Source organism: Pyrus communis, chromosome 1 (assembly GCF_963583255.1).
Source record: "Pyrus communis chromosome 1, drPyrComm1.1, whole genome shotgun sequence".
Classification (NCBI taxonomy): domain Eukaryota; kingdom Viridiplantae; phylum Streptophyta; class Magnoliopsida; order Rosales; family Rosaceae; genus Pyrus; species Pyrus communis.
In genome coordinates this window covers 8,805,650-8,819,634 of record NC_084803.1, presented here as the reverse complement: position 1 = coordinate 8,819,634, position 13,985 = coordinate 8,805,650, and the positions used below count along the sequence as shown (strand labels likewise).

The 13,985-nt window shown below is 35.9% G+C and overlaps 1 protein-coding gene across 1 annotated transcript; it reads left to right on the top strand.

The window, feature by feature from the left end:
- Nucleotides 1–5,779: 5,779 nt before the first annotated feature.
- LOC137733564 (uncharacterized) lies at nt 5,780–12,981 on the top strand. The gene is made up of 12 exons (XM_068472703.1): nt 5,780–6,116; nt 6,562–6,708; nt 6,821–6,935; nt 7,034–7,128; nt 8,051–8,154; nt 8,454–8,491; nt 9,354–9,589; nt 10,283–10,376; nt 10,468–10,658; nt 10,971–11,190; nt 11,607–11,774; nt 12,519–12,981. Exons 1-12 carry the CDS (start codon nt 5,910–5,912, stop codon nt 12,686–12,688), a joined length of 1,785 nt encoding a protein of 594 aa, XP_068328804.1. The 5' UTR covers nt 5,780–5,909; the 3' UTR covers nt 12,689–12,981.
- The last annotated feature ends 1,004 nt before the right edge of the window (nt 12,982–13,985 follow it).

Genomic DNA, 13,985 nt, shown 5'->3' with positions numbered 1-13,985 from the left:
TAGTGTTAGTGCTTCGTCCGAGGGTAGGGCCTAACCTTCACGTGATCATTCACCTCCCACACCATACACTCACCTTGGATCCAAGGCAGGTGCCAGCCTGTCGTACAAACCACATTAGGTGGTTCCGACTCGTAGGTGACTTGCGATACTTCGCACAGCCTTCACATGATTGTAGCACTTGAGCGTACTTATTTATACCTAGCCTAACGTACAAACCACATAGGTGGTTCCGACTAGTGTGCAGGATTATATTTGATTGTTGAGTTATAAATTCAACCATACAGGTCACGTTAGGTGATTCCGGCTGATATGTCACTTTATATTAGTGCAATTCATCTGGCTTACTTATTCATGGTTGAGATGATTGTCATGGCATACATATGGTTTGGTTATTCTCGAGTATAGTTTTCATATATGTTTACAATATTATTTTCTGGGAAACTTATACGGGTTTTATAGTGAGGGGTTATTACATTTGAAAAGATAAATGGTTTTGAAAGTTTTGTTTTTGCCCACTCACACTTTCTAATTTACACCCTTCCAGGTTCTGGATAGAAGTTCGTGTTGGTGGCTCTCGAGGACTTCATGGCGGTTCTGATAGACATTCACCAGTGTAGGGTTTCTTTTATGATCTATATTATTAGTAATTAAACTTCTGGACTGCATTCTGATACCTACGCTCTGGTTATGTGTGTCATTTACTCTAAACATTTTCACTCGCACTGTTATGTTAGTCTAGTGTAATTAACTAGCAAGTTTTTATTTATCCGTATTTTCATATCACGTTCACTTTCGCACATCGCACATGGCTATGTCACCCTCACGTGACGGCCAACATGCCTCGATTGGGGTCGGGTTGTGTCATAATGATTTAAATTTGACATATCGGTTAAAGAACAAAATAAAAAAATAAAAAAAATCAATATGCCACATAAGCCTTCAAATTTAAATTTTATGTTTAAAAATTGACATTTTTTTTGAAAACGATCTTATTAATCCAATGTGCATTGTACATGATGCATCGACCAACAAAAATGCATGAACCAGCCCGATTTCATTCTCCAACGACGCCAATTCTTAAAGAAGGAATTTTCCACCGAGTTACTTTGAATTGTTCACGTGTTCCAAGCAGAAACCACTCTTTTATTATCATTCATGTTCCTAGATGAAAAAACAATTATCATAAATTACTAGCAACAGGAACACACGTAATACGTTAAAATTAGTTTCGAAAAGAAATACCAAATATTGAATAGAGAAACAAATATTGGATAACACTTGCATCATTCATGGGGTAATGCACATATCTCATAATTTGCGAATTATTTATTAACCGTATAAATTTTATATTTTGAACCTTTAAATCTTGTAATTTTCATTTAAAGATATTTTTTTATATAAAAAAATCATTTAAATAAAAAATTATTTAACCATTAACATGTATAAAAATATTAGACGGTTGATGATGTTACTTAGCACTCACACTTTTAATCTGTTTCATACATTTGAATGTATAGGCAATCTCCAATTCAAATGTTTATTTGAATTTGTTCAAATAAAAATTAAAAAAGTTTAACAATCTTGATTATTAAATATAGGGAATTGTTATTGACACTCCAAAAATATCATTCTACACTCCAAATTTTCTATATTAGGAAAGAAAAATACACTCGTGATGAGTGTAGAGTAAGATTTTTAGAATGCCAATAACACTTCTCTAAATTTATAAGGTGAGAATATAATATAACAAAATGTGAGATACGTATGTTCTACGCGATTATCCAAAAATATTTATAACAAGGAGTCGCGGTTCACGGGGTCCCCAGACAGGTTTTTCGGGAGTTGTTGATCCCTCAATCGTCTCAATCGTCTCCCCATGTTGTTTTAAAGCGCCCAAACCCAAAGCCTACCCTCAGACCAAGGAAGGAAGCAGAGATAGAGATATGGCGACTCCGAGCTCAGCCAAGAAGTCGTACGAGAACGCCAAAGCAGAAGGGAGCCGTCGGTAACATGTTGAAGAAGAGAGGGCAGTACGCGGAGGCCCTCAAGTGGCCAACATCGACTACCATCTTTCTGTCAAGTACTTGTGCCAAAAGCATTTCCTCCCCGCCTGGCGCTTGTCAGTCTATCGGCGAGCTCTATCTTTGCCTCGAGGTTTTCCACACGCTCTTCTTTTTCAGGTATACGATTTTGGCTTATGGCTTTTGGCTTTTCAGTTGCATTCAATCTTCACATATTTTCAGTTATTGAGTTGGGAATTTTGTGGTGGTTTGCGTGCTAAGAAATATGGGGAAACAGAAATGTTTTTAAGATCTTGTAGAGCAGCAAAGAGCGAGTACTCAACTAGGTCGAACCTGTCATAAAATGTTTTTAAGATCTGAGGATGGTCATTACTATGTTCACATCAACGCTCAAATTTATTCTTCATGTTTAACTGCAAATTTATTACCATGAAATATAACTGTATTCTTCATATATAATTAAATTTGTTCCTGCCCTTATTGTGAATTTATTTTTTAGCTCTGTGAGTTTGCAAACATGAAGAAGATAATAGCAAGTGAACTTGATGACAAAGAAAGGGTCAGCGATTCTGGTTAATGGAGAAGCATACGAGAAGCTAAGAGAGTTCGAGAAAGCGCTTGAGTGGTACAGAATGAGTTGGAGAGTACCGGTTAATTGGCGACTTGGAGGTACGTTGGCATTTTCGATAACATTGTACAACACGCCTTGTGTTTTGTTCTTTTTAACAAAGAAATATCATAGGTAGGTTTAACAAAAATGCTTTTATAATTTTCTTAATGTGAATTAACATGAATTGTACTCTTTTCTGTTTGGTAGATGCTTACACTTACGCATAATCGCTAATCCTCAGGGGGCAATCATTAGCTAAAATTAATATAGGTAATGTTCTTGACAACACAGCCAATTGGTGAGGAGCGTTAGAGGTGTACAAAGAAAGCTGCAGGTATGGTTTTTCTAAAGAGTTACTGCATTCATGCTTGTGGCTGTGCATATTTGAAATTGTAAAATACAAGTTGGTGTCTTTCTTTTTTGTATCTGACCTTAGATGTTTATTGTATCAAAAGCTTGTATTTTACACTTTCAAATACGTACAACCACGAGCACGAATGCAGCAGCTCTTTAGAGAAAACATACCTACAACTTTCTTCGTATGCTTCTAACGTTCTTTGCCAATTGTCAGCGTTGTTTAGAACATTACCTGCATCAATTTTAGCTAATGTCTGCCCTAAGAATTAGCGATTATGCATAAGCGTAAGCATCTACCAAACAGAAAATAGTACATATCACGTTAATTTACACTTAAGAAATTATAAAAGCATTTTGTTAATTCTACCTATGCTATTTCTTTGTTAAAAAGAACAAAACACAAGGCGTGTTGTATAATGTTATCGAAAATACCAACGTACCTCCAAGTCATCAATTAACCGGTACTTTCCAACTCCTTGTGTACCAGTCACAGGCTTTCTCGAACTCTGGTAGGTTATCATACATTTCTCTAATAACCAGAATGAATCACTCAACTTTTCTTTGTTGTCAAGTTCACTTGCTATTATCTTCTCTAATGAACAGCTTGATTCAGGCACAATGTCTCCTCTGTCAGATTTCGAACACCAATCCTCTGGCACATTTTCTTTTTGAAGCTCTTTATTTTTTTGCCGTTTCAATTTGTCAATTAGCAGCTTCACTCTCCCACATGGAGTTACTTTCATTAATGGTAACAAATACTTACATCTTATCGAAAATGAGTATTAACCGTTCGTATTTAGTTTCCTTGGAAGTTAGAACATAATTCCGCTTTAATTTATATGATCAAACGCATGCATCAAGGAATCTTCAACTTTATCAAATCTTATCATGTAGCTATGGTGCGTATTATCTAGACTGGTGATGTTGCTGCTGTAACCTGTTGTTGTGGGCACAATGGTCTCTCGACTTCCTTCATTTCCACACTTCATCACATTCACTGTTTTACAGCGAGATGGTGTCTAGATTGGTGACGTTGCAGCCCGTGTTGCAGGGAGATTTGATAGCAGGCTACTGCAATTCAAGTTGGGCTGTTTCTTGCCATCTGTGAGAGCTCTCTCGGGTCATCAACTATGGCGTTCCTTTCTGCTGCTCTGAAAACGATTCTCTTCAAGTCAAGAAGAGAGGTAACATGTGCTTATTGAAACCTCCAGTTAAAGAAGTCACCATACTAGCCGACCTGAAGCTCCACAGTGACGTGTGGATGACAGAGCGAGCTGAGTTTTACCATCACATGATATTTAAATACTTGAGCCTTAAGAATATGCATTTTTTCTCTATATTTTCAACCAGTCTCTGCTCAATTGAAAACGGTGGTCTCTATTCGGAATATGGACTAACAACTTACATGCAAGAACTAAAACGAAATTAAAATAGTGGAAGCGTTGCATGCACTCCACTTTTGGCCAAGCGAGGTGCTTGGCATGTGTTGGCCCAGGAAATCTTGTAACTAGCTCCGAGCAATTGTTACTTTATCTCCATGGATCAATTGAATAATGGAGTAGCCAGCAAGTGGTGTCTACGTATTTAATTCATTTAATGCTAAAGCGGTAAAGGAGATGAAATCTCAGGATTTTTGGAGTTCACTAAGAGGTTACATAAGAGGGATGAGTATCTTATATAAGCGATCAGACACACAAAAGTAAATTTACATCACACTGTTGTGGAGCATTTTTGCAATCCACGTCAAATGTATACAATTGATGCAACTCAATTTTTAAGATGAACCACTTAAACTTTGTTGTTTCTTATTTATTTAACCTTTACCCCGAGTTCCATTGAGGGTTGACTGTACTGGTCTTTTGACTTCCCAATTTTGAGTATTACCAAGAGTACAAAAATTTGTGAATTAACATATTGTATATAGGAAATTTTTTTATAACTATAATCATAGGTTCAATCTAGAATTTCAGAATTTGATCCTAATTTTTGGTAGCAAACATATCAATATGATAGAAGCAAAATCTGTAGACAATGACATTTTAGAATGAACTTACCGGACACTACATAATTTACAAGTAAAATAAAATAAACAACTAAATAAAACACAAATTTATAACACTCACTCAAGAGAAGCAACATTTAGATTTAGTAATTATAAACAAGTTAATTTAGAAGATGATGAGAGTGAATTTCATTAAAGTGTTAGAATGCCTTTTGATAATCTAGACATTAACATGGTTAAGCAAAATTTTGGTCAAAGTTTATAGAAGATATTGATAAACTGTTAGGATTACGTAAAATATCAAATGAAAAAAATAATTTGAACAAAAGTATGGAACATACAGTAGGAGGAGAAAAAGTATAACAATATTTAGAATTAAAAATAGAATATAACACAACACATGAAAGTTTTGTAAACAGTGTCCCGATCTAATGAAACTTGTTAATGAGAACTCTTAAATTAAATTTTTATGAATAACGAGTTCGATAAAACGTTATTAAGGCAAGTTTATAATGTGGAATAGCCTAAATTTCTATACAATTTAGTGTAAAATATCATTATGTGAGAGGAATTACAAAAAAAATCATTAATAGTTGAAAGCGGTACGTCTATGTAGTTACAAATAAGATGTTTTAAGTTTGAACCTAAAGAGAAATGCATTTTGGTTTTATGTTTTACGGAATAAAGATCAATTTGGTGTGTCGTGTGAGCGTTTGGGGTCGGCAATCAAAAGAGGGAGTGGAATTAGAGATTCGCCGAAGCACTATTTCCATGCCCACTTTTTCGGCAGATCAAATAATAAACAACTACAAATATCTCTCTCGCACTCCTTCACGCCTCTACTTCGATCTCACCGATCTCTCTCCCCTCTCCGAAACCTAAACCTCCAACTGAGAAGGAGAAGAAGGAGAAGAAGAAGATGGCGCCGCCAGTGGCAGCGGCAGCGGATGGTCAAGTCCAAGGAGGACAGCAGCAAGGAAGAGGCGGAGGGTTTGGTCAGAGCATCACTGGAATCATACGGATGGCTGTGTTTTGGTACTTCGCTTCCAAATTCTTTTCTCCCAAGAAGGCTCCTTCTGACCCCTCTCAGCTCAGCTCCAATCTCTTCCAAAAGGCTGAACCCCTGGTCTGCATCTCTCTCTCCATCTCTCTTTGTTTTCACCCATCAATTTCAAGTTCCGGCTTTGTTTCCTCAAGAAATTTACAAATTGAAGTTAATATTCATTACTTGCCGGTTGTATCAGATGCATATTTGTAGCAGCTAGAGATATGTGTGTGTGTGTGTGTGTGTGGACGTTGAAGTGGAAAGGAAATGAACACATACGTTATGATTGTAGAACCAAAGTGGATATACAGGGAAAGATATACACCGAATGAAAAGTTTTAGTCTTGGTGATTGGTTATGGAAAAGAGAGCATTTTGGGTTTAAATCTTTGACAGTTAAAAGGGTTAAGTCAATACTGCTGCTAAGTGTTATTCTTTTCTGGAGTATGCCTGATTTTGCCTTAATACTATTGTTACTTTTCTTATTATTAGAATTATATTTATTGTAATTTATGTATTCTCCTCAGGATATGTGGTTGTATATTTCCGAACGCGAAAAGTTCAATGAATTCGGCAGTGAACGTGAACTTGTGTGGCATGAAACTAATATCCCGTATGCTGTCTGGGGGCCAGAGAGTACCCGGACTCTGTCTACGAAGTACTATCCATCTGAGGTATTACTTTTAAACTTCTGTAAATTTGACATGGTCCATGTGTTTTCTCGTGTACTAGTGTTTGGTAGGCTGCCAAATTCAAAGGTATAAGTAGAAATATTTATTCTTTCAGGCCTTAAAGCACAATGGAAGTCTCTATGCTCATGTTTTCTTTGCACGCTCTGGATACCCTCCAGACCCAACTGATCCCGAATATCAGCCTCTTGCTGCATTTGGAAAGACACACTGTAAGATTGTCTCCTAGAGTTCATTTGTTCATTTTCTTTTCAAATTCTTCCATCTCATCATGAATACTGGAGTTAATTTCTCTTTTTGTTGCTGTCAGCTATTGTGACACACCTGCCAAAGTCAAAAGCTGATAAAAAGAGGAGTTTGCTGGGGGGCTCGAAAGATTCTGATGAGAAGGAACCACTTGTTGAGGTACGTTGTATTCTTTTCTATTTGCTATTTACAGAAATTGTTTAGATTACTACGTAGCACCAGTTGCTTCTCTTCTTGACCATTTTTTTATTTTTATTTTTTGCTCCCTCTAGTGCTATTGTTTGTTAGCAATAAAATTGTCTGTATCTCAAATAAAAAGAAACAAAAAGATTACTATTAATAAATGAAATTTGAATACTAGAATCTCTATCTATATGTTTGGTCTTTTTCTTGGGAGAAGAAACAGTAGTTTTATAAAGAATTACACCCTGAACAAGGGGTTGGGTGGGCTAGAAGAGTCCACCTGAAAGGGTCGAAAGTGATATTTGCTGATTTTTAATGGGAACTATGGATACGGATGTAGATATGGACTATTGAGTTCTAGACTTAATGGACCTAGAAAGAGCTTCAACTGTTGGCTTTATCTCATGGTTGGTTGCTAATTTAAAAGTTTTTTGGTATGGGTCACTGTCCGAGTCCTCTTTCTCACTTAAAAGTGGTTATATTGAACTATGGAGATTGGAACATTGTGGACCCAGGGGGTCCCCTGTTGGGGGGGGGGGGGGGGGGGTGGGAGGAATATTTTTTAGTAGTTCAAGGCTAGAAGGTTGGTGATATTCGATCAAGGGAGTCGGATACTGTGGCTGTTGGTGGGGTGATTGGGAGAATGAAGAATAGCCTAATTTGTTTCTGAACTCTTACAATTACTTTAAGTTTGGTGTCGATTGGTCCTTGACCAAGTTCTTTGTATCTTTGTCTTGGTTTTCAATATATTTGTATTTAAAAAAAAAAAAAAGATATAGAGAAGTTAGAACAGCAACTTCAAATTCTCATGATAAGAAACATGAGTTTCCGTCCTTTTTTTATTCTTCTATAGTGCTATGGTTATTTATCCTGATGAAATTTATCTTGGTTACTCTAGGTAGTTGATGATACTCAAGGTGATTCTGAAGATGATGGTCCTGTGGAGTGGGTATCATATTGGAAACCAAATATTACTATTAATTTGGTCGATGATTTTACACGGTATGCTTTCTGAGTATGATGCAACTGTAAGGTTTTGCAAGTTCTTGACAGAATATCTTATTTAGCAGAACTTGCTTCCGAATTCGAAAGTTAAGATATTGTAGGCTAATTTCAATTGTATTTCATTTTGCCAAGTTCCCAAAATAAACTATTTATAAAATTGCAATTGGTGTATTATATTTTAAAGAGAAAATGTGCCTATTTCATATTGCTAGCATTTCTTTCTCCCACGTACAAGCATATTTTTCTCAAATGAATTTTCCATTTTCCATTTTTTGATTCTATTTTTTCTGTTGTAGGTACCCTCATAATGCTGTTCCACCTAATGTTGCCCCTTGTATCCTTCTAATTTGCCATACTGTCTTTCACAGCCATACTTTATGGTCTTTCATGAAATTTGTTTGGCAAAATATCTGTATTGGAATGTTTGTTAATGCAACAGTTCGTTGCATTACATGTTTCTGTGGCGTATACTAATTTGACTGTGAAGTACGTTGTGTTTGTCTATGTGCATGTAAGTACACTCACCAACAAATATTGGCATATTATAGAATCTAGTGCTGTACACTTTTCCCTATTAATTTGGTTGCTGGTGATGGGGATCGATTGGACTACACCATATCATTGAAATTTCTGCATGATTGGTTTCATGATAACACATCTTAGTTCTGGACATTGGCTGAGTAACATGTTTCCCTTATTCATTGTGTCTAACTACATGCTACAACAAAGTTATGCCTGGTGGTTAACAGATACCAGTTAAAAACATCTTAGTTTTCTGCCACTGCACAAAAACTAGACACGTACCAACATTATAATTTTCTTCTGTTTTTTTATTCATTCATTTCTATTTTTGGTTTGCTTTCTGAGTTTCATGTTTTTATGACAAATTACAGCTCCCAATATATATTAAATCCCTGCAGGGGGATGAGGGTTTTAGCTGTGAAATAAAAATTGTATTCTTGGTGGTTGTATGCATAGGTATGGTGCTTTTCAGTATGGAAAAAAATAATTTGGAATTTTTGTTTTTATTGTTAACATCGTCGATTGAAAATATGTGATCTTCATAAGTTCTTTGATTTATGTTTGTCACCTTTGTCTTTTGGTTGTATCAAGCATTAACTTGACTAAAATGTGGGGTGTCTGAGGTAAAACATCCTAAGACTGGAGCTTTGGTTTTCTTAACTTTAGATTGGCAGACTTGAATGTTGAGCCTAGTTCAGGGGACTACTTTCCAACTATTTTCTTCAATGAATTTTGGTTACTTCGAGATAAGTTGATACCAATTAATGAGACGGTGAAAGAATTGCCTCTAAATCTGGAGATAGGTCCCATAAGCATGACCAAATGGCAACTATTCCTGCAGATTGATCAGTCTTTCCAGATTCACCGTAGTTATGGAAGCATGCTCGAGGGTGAGGCTGATGAACTGAAGGTATTGCTTATTTTTGTTACTGTAGGAGATTTCTGGCATTTGCCTTTAATAAATTCAGTTATCATATTTTGATATACTTCCTACAGTGCTTGAAAAATGGTAAATCAGATTATTGTTTTGGTCGATAAAAAAATTGGGGAGTTCAAAAAATAAACAAAAGATATGCAATGTATTGTAATATAAGCATTGTATGAGTCTTCATCCTCTTTCCTATGCACTGATGTGGAATTCTGGGTTTCATATGGATCTTAGTGATGAGGAAATGGGGGAGTTTCCTTTTTTTATTATTTTTATTTTTTATCACAATTAGTGTTAAACTGCGTCCTTCTAGGCAATCTCGGAAGAACTGGAAGTCGGATTTTTCAGGGACATTTCTTGTAAATCTTACTTATGAAGGTTCTTTGCTAAGGGAGGGTGCTGAGAGTGAAGATAATTTGTTTCTGCACTGCCTTGGCTGTTTTGTGCTTATGGTTTAGGCGGTTTTGGTAGCCAAATTTGAGCTGGGTTGTTCCAGGATTGTGTGGCTTTGTAATGCAAGATGCATAAGTTATTTTGGAGGGAGGGGTGTGGTTCTGGGGATATGTGCTGTAGTGTTATTCTTTTTCATGAATCTTGCTGCTTGAGGATGAATTTGTGATATTTATTGGTTTTCTTGTTTTTTTCAAATGCTAATTGATTTATTATGCATTCCAGAGAGTATTCTTGGAAGGAAACCCCTACCTCCTTGTAATCACAATGGTTGTTTCTTTACTTCATTCAGTGTTTGACTTCTTGGCATTCAAGAATGGTAAGTATTGTTCTCTTTTGTTTTTGCTTGCTTAAAAACATATATTGAGGATATGTCATGGATTTTTAGTCTAATTTTTCTTTCTCTGCAGATATTCAATTTTGGAACAAAAATAAATCTATGGAAGGACTATCTGCAAAGTCTGTTATTGTGAGCTTCATATGTCAGCTCATTGTCTTCCTCTATCTACTTGATAATGATACTTCATGGATGATACTTGCAAGTTCTGGAATTGGCTGCTGCATTGAGTTTTGGAAAATTGGGAAGGCCATGCACATAGAGGTATCGGATTAAATTTGCATAATGTCACAGAAATGATTAGGCCAAATAAATCACCTCACTTTGTTTTTTGTATTGTTTCTCCTCATTTTTTGACATTCTAGCTACTCTTTTGGAGTTAGGCTCATGAGTTTGGAATGAGTGTGTAGAACGTTTGTTTGCATCTTCTTTTAAATTTATTCCTGCAAAAGATCAGGAATCCTCTATACGTTTGAAACTCTGCAGATTTGAAACTCAGTGACATAACAAAGCTATTTTAAATAATGATCCTGATCTCTAGCTTATAAGCTTAATATTTGTCTTTTCCATCTCCAGATTGATAGAACCGGGAGGATACCTAAGTTGAGGTTCCGAGACCGTGAGTCATATGCAGGGAATAGAACAAAAGAATATGATGATATGGCAATGAAGTATTTGTCATATGTGCTCTTCTTCCTTGTTGCATGCTCTGCTATTTACTCGCTTAAGTACGAGCGTCACAAGAGCTGGTATTCTTGGATTCTGTCTTCTCTCACAAGCTGTGTCTACATGTTTGGTAAGTTCTCGGTTCCCCCCATTGTTTTTATATGCTAATATTTCTCCTTACTGTAGTCGAAAATTGCACAACTTGGTCATCAGTTTAAACCATTTCAGTACTCTGTATGATTGTATCAAAGACGGTATGAGGGACCTCATATTGAGGCTGCACTAATCACTATAATTTATAACTGTATTTCGGGATAGCTTTATATTTTTCACTCTCCAGTGAGAATTAAGTTAGTACTACCATTTTCATTAACTTTGGTAACCCTGGTTTAATTGACTTTGAAAAGAGTCTGCACTTCATAATAATGAGTTGACGACGTAAATGTCAATCTTCCTATATTGCATATATTGGTCGTTAGTCTTATTTGTGGTTAAAAATTGATGATTGCTGGTGTCACACTTGTTTTTAATACATTGTCACTGCAGGTTTTATTATGATGTGCCCTCAATTGTTCATTAACTATAAGCTGAAGTCAGTGGCTCATATGCCATGGAGGCAGATGACATACAAGTTCCTCAACACCATCATTGATGATCTATTTGCCTTCGTCATAAAAATGCCAATGTTACATCGCCTTTCGGTCTTCCGTGATGGTGAGTTGTGGTTTATTTTCTGCAGTAGTCATATACCATAAAATCTGTGATCTTTTTTGGTCCATAACCTGTGTTTGGGATTAGATTGTTACCTTGTTGAAATTTGAGTGAGCTAGTAAACGTTGGTTGCAGTATCCTGTTTAGGTTACCATCATGTTGATATGTCAATCAGTGTGACGTAGCTCATAAAAAATAGTTCATCCTTAAAAGCTCTGTGTTGGACTGAAAACCCAAACAACCCGTAATCTTCTTGTTTGGGAAGCAGTGTGCAGATGCTTAGTTATGATATTTGAAATGCTGTTAAGATTAATCTTTGGAGGGTAAATTGTCAGTGATTTGCATTTGTGTTCTGGATTCTCCTTTTGTAAAACACTGCTACTAAGCTAGAAATTTGTGTCTAGCTTTTTCTTTCTCAAGTTTGAGTGCCGGGAACACGGTGCGGTAATACCCATTGTAATAATAAAATTAGTTGAACACTTGAAAAAAAAAAAAAAGTTTTCCAACCAATTGTATGATTACACTTGGTGGACCGGGCTGTATTCCCGGCACACTGAAAAATTTCTCCTCAAGTTCGCCCATTCTTGCGCCTAGGTTAGCGTGTTACATTTAAGCGACTATCTTATTCTGAATGCTTATTTGAAAGTAGTACGAGAGTAGCTGATTCTGTGTTTGTTTGAATGCTGGTTGGACTTTGGTTCGTATATTTATCTCCCCGTTTTACTGATTTTCATTCTTGGCTGGCAGATGTCATATTTCTGATATACGTATACCAGAGATGGGTCTACCCAGTCGACAAGAAGCGTGTCAATGAATTTGGTTTCAGTGGTGACGATGAGGTCACGGGTGGTGCAGAGGTCACGGATGGTGCAGATGTCACTGCTGTTAAGGAGGAAGAAGAGAAGAAAACCAAATAAGCTGTGATGTTTTATAGATGATTTCGGTTTTGTACAACGAATTGTAACTCAATTAGGGTAAACATTATTCTCAAAATCTTGTTTTCTCCTTTTTGGTTTACGTATTTAAGTTGGGTCTTGTTTTAGTAAAGGTTTGGTTGCAGGCCTTGGCCGGTAGGGTAAGCTTTTCCGAGTAGGTGATCATATTTTGGTCTGGTTGGAGGGAGTGTTCTAACTTGGTCCTTTGTTTGAGCATGTTCACTTTTCTGTCCTATTGATAATGCCACATTTTGAAATTTCATTTTTTTCTGTAATATTTTTCTTACTGGCTCTGCATAGAGTAGTGGAGCATGAAATATTTCATCAATTGTGTGGCATGACTATTAGGTTGATAGGCAAGTTGAATTATTCGATTTTAGTTGTACTTTTTGCCGTTTAGTACATTAGTCTAGTGATATTCCTCTTAATTTGTAAGTGAAAGGTTTTAGGTTCGATTCTCATTGAAGGTGAATTTGAACCACATTATTGCTAGCTCTATGTGAGGCTAAGCCCACCTTCTCGATAATATTGTTTGTTAAAAAAAAAAAAATATTGTACGTTTCAAATCCTTTAGGGTTGCTTATTTTTATGCCATCTTCAACCAAGGGCTAGTTAGAGGGTTTGTTTTAGCCCTCTGGTCCTATAAGATATTAATATTTTAATAAACAGTATAATGTCATATTTGTCTCCATCTCCAACTGAGGGCCAAAACACCATAGGGTCCGTTTTAGTCCTGTCACAAAAAATCGTATTCAATCGAGGGTCATAGGGCTAAACATAATTTATTATTGAAAAAATATTGAAGGAAATTTTTGAAAATTTGAAAGAAATATTGCAAATGAAGGAAATATTGAAAAAAATATTGAAGGAAATTATTGAAAAATTGATAGAAACATTGTAGATGAAGGAAATATTGCAGATGAAGTGAAGAATTGAAAGAGCTTCACCATATATATAGAAGAAAAAAAAAGGTTTAAATTCAAAAAAAAAAAAAAAAAAAAAGAATAAAACGGCTAGCTGCAGTCAGCTAGCCGTTGTATTCAATTTTTTTCATACTATTTGTGTCGGTTATAACCAACACTATTGCAATTCAAATTACTATTCATGTCGGTTATAATCGACATGAATAGTAATTAATAAAAAATATTCATGTCTAGCCGTAATATTTAAATCACTATTCGTGTTGGTTATAATCGACACTATTGAAATAATCTAAATTATTCTTATCAATTATAACCAACAGGAAATCCGACACATTTAAGGCCATCTCCAATCGAGG

Excerpts from the sequence above, each read along its gene's own strand:
- LOC137733564 (XM_068472703.1), top strand. The coding sequence starts at position 5,910 with ATGGCGCCGCCAGTGGCAGCGGCAGCGGATGGTCAAGTCCAAGGAGGA. Across the intron at positions 8,155-8,453 it reads TTGGTCGATGATTTTACACG|GTACCCTCATAATGCTGTTC; the intron begins GTATGCTTTCTG and ends TTTCTGTTGTAG. Across the intron at positions 10,659-10,970 it reads GGAAGGCCATGCACATAGAG|ATTGATAGAACCGGGAGGAT; the intron begins GTATCGGATTAA and ends TTCCATCTCCAG.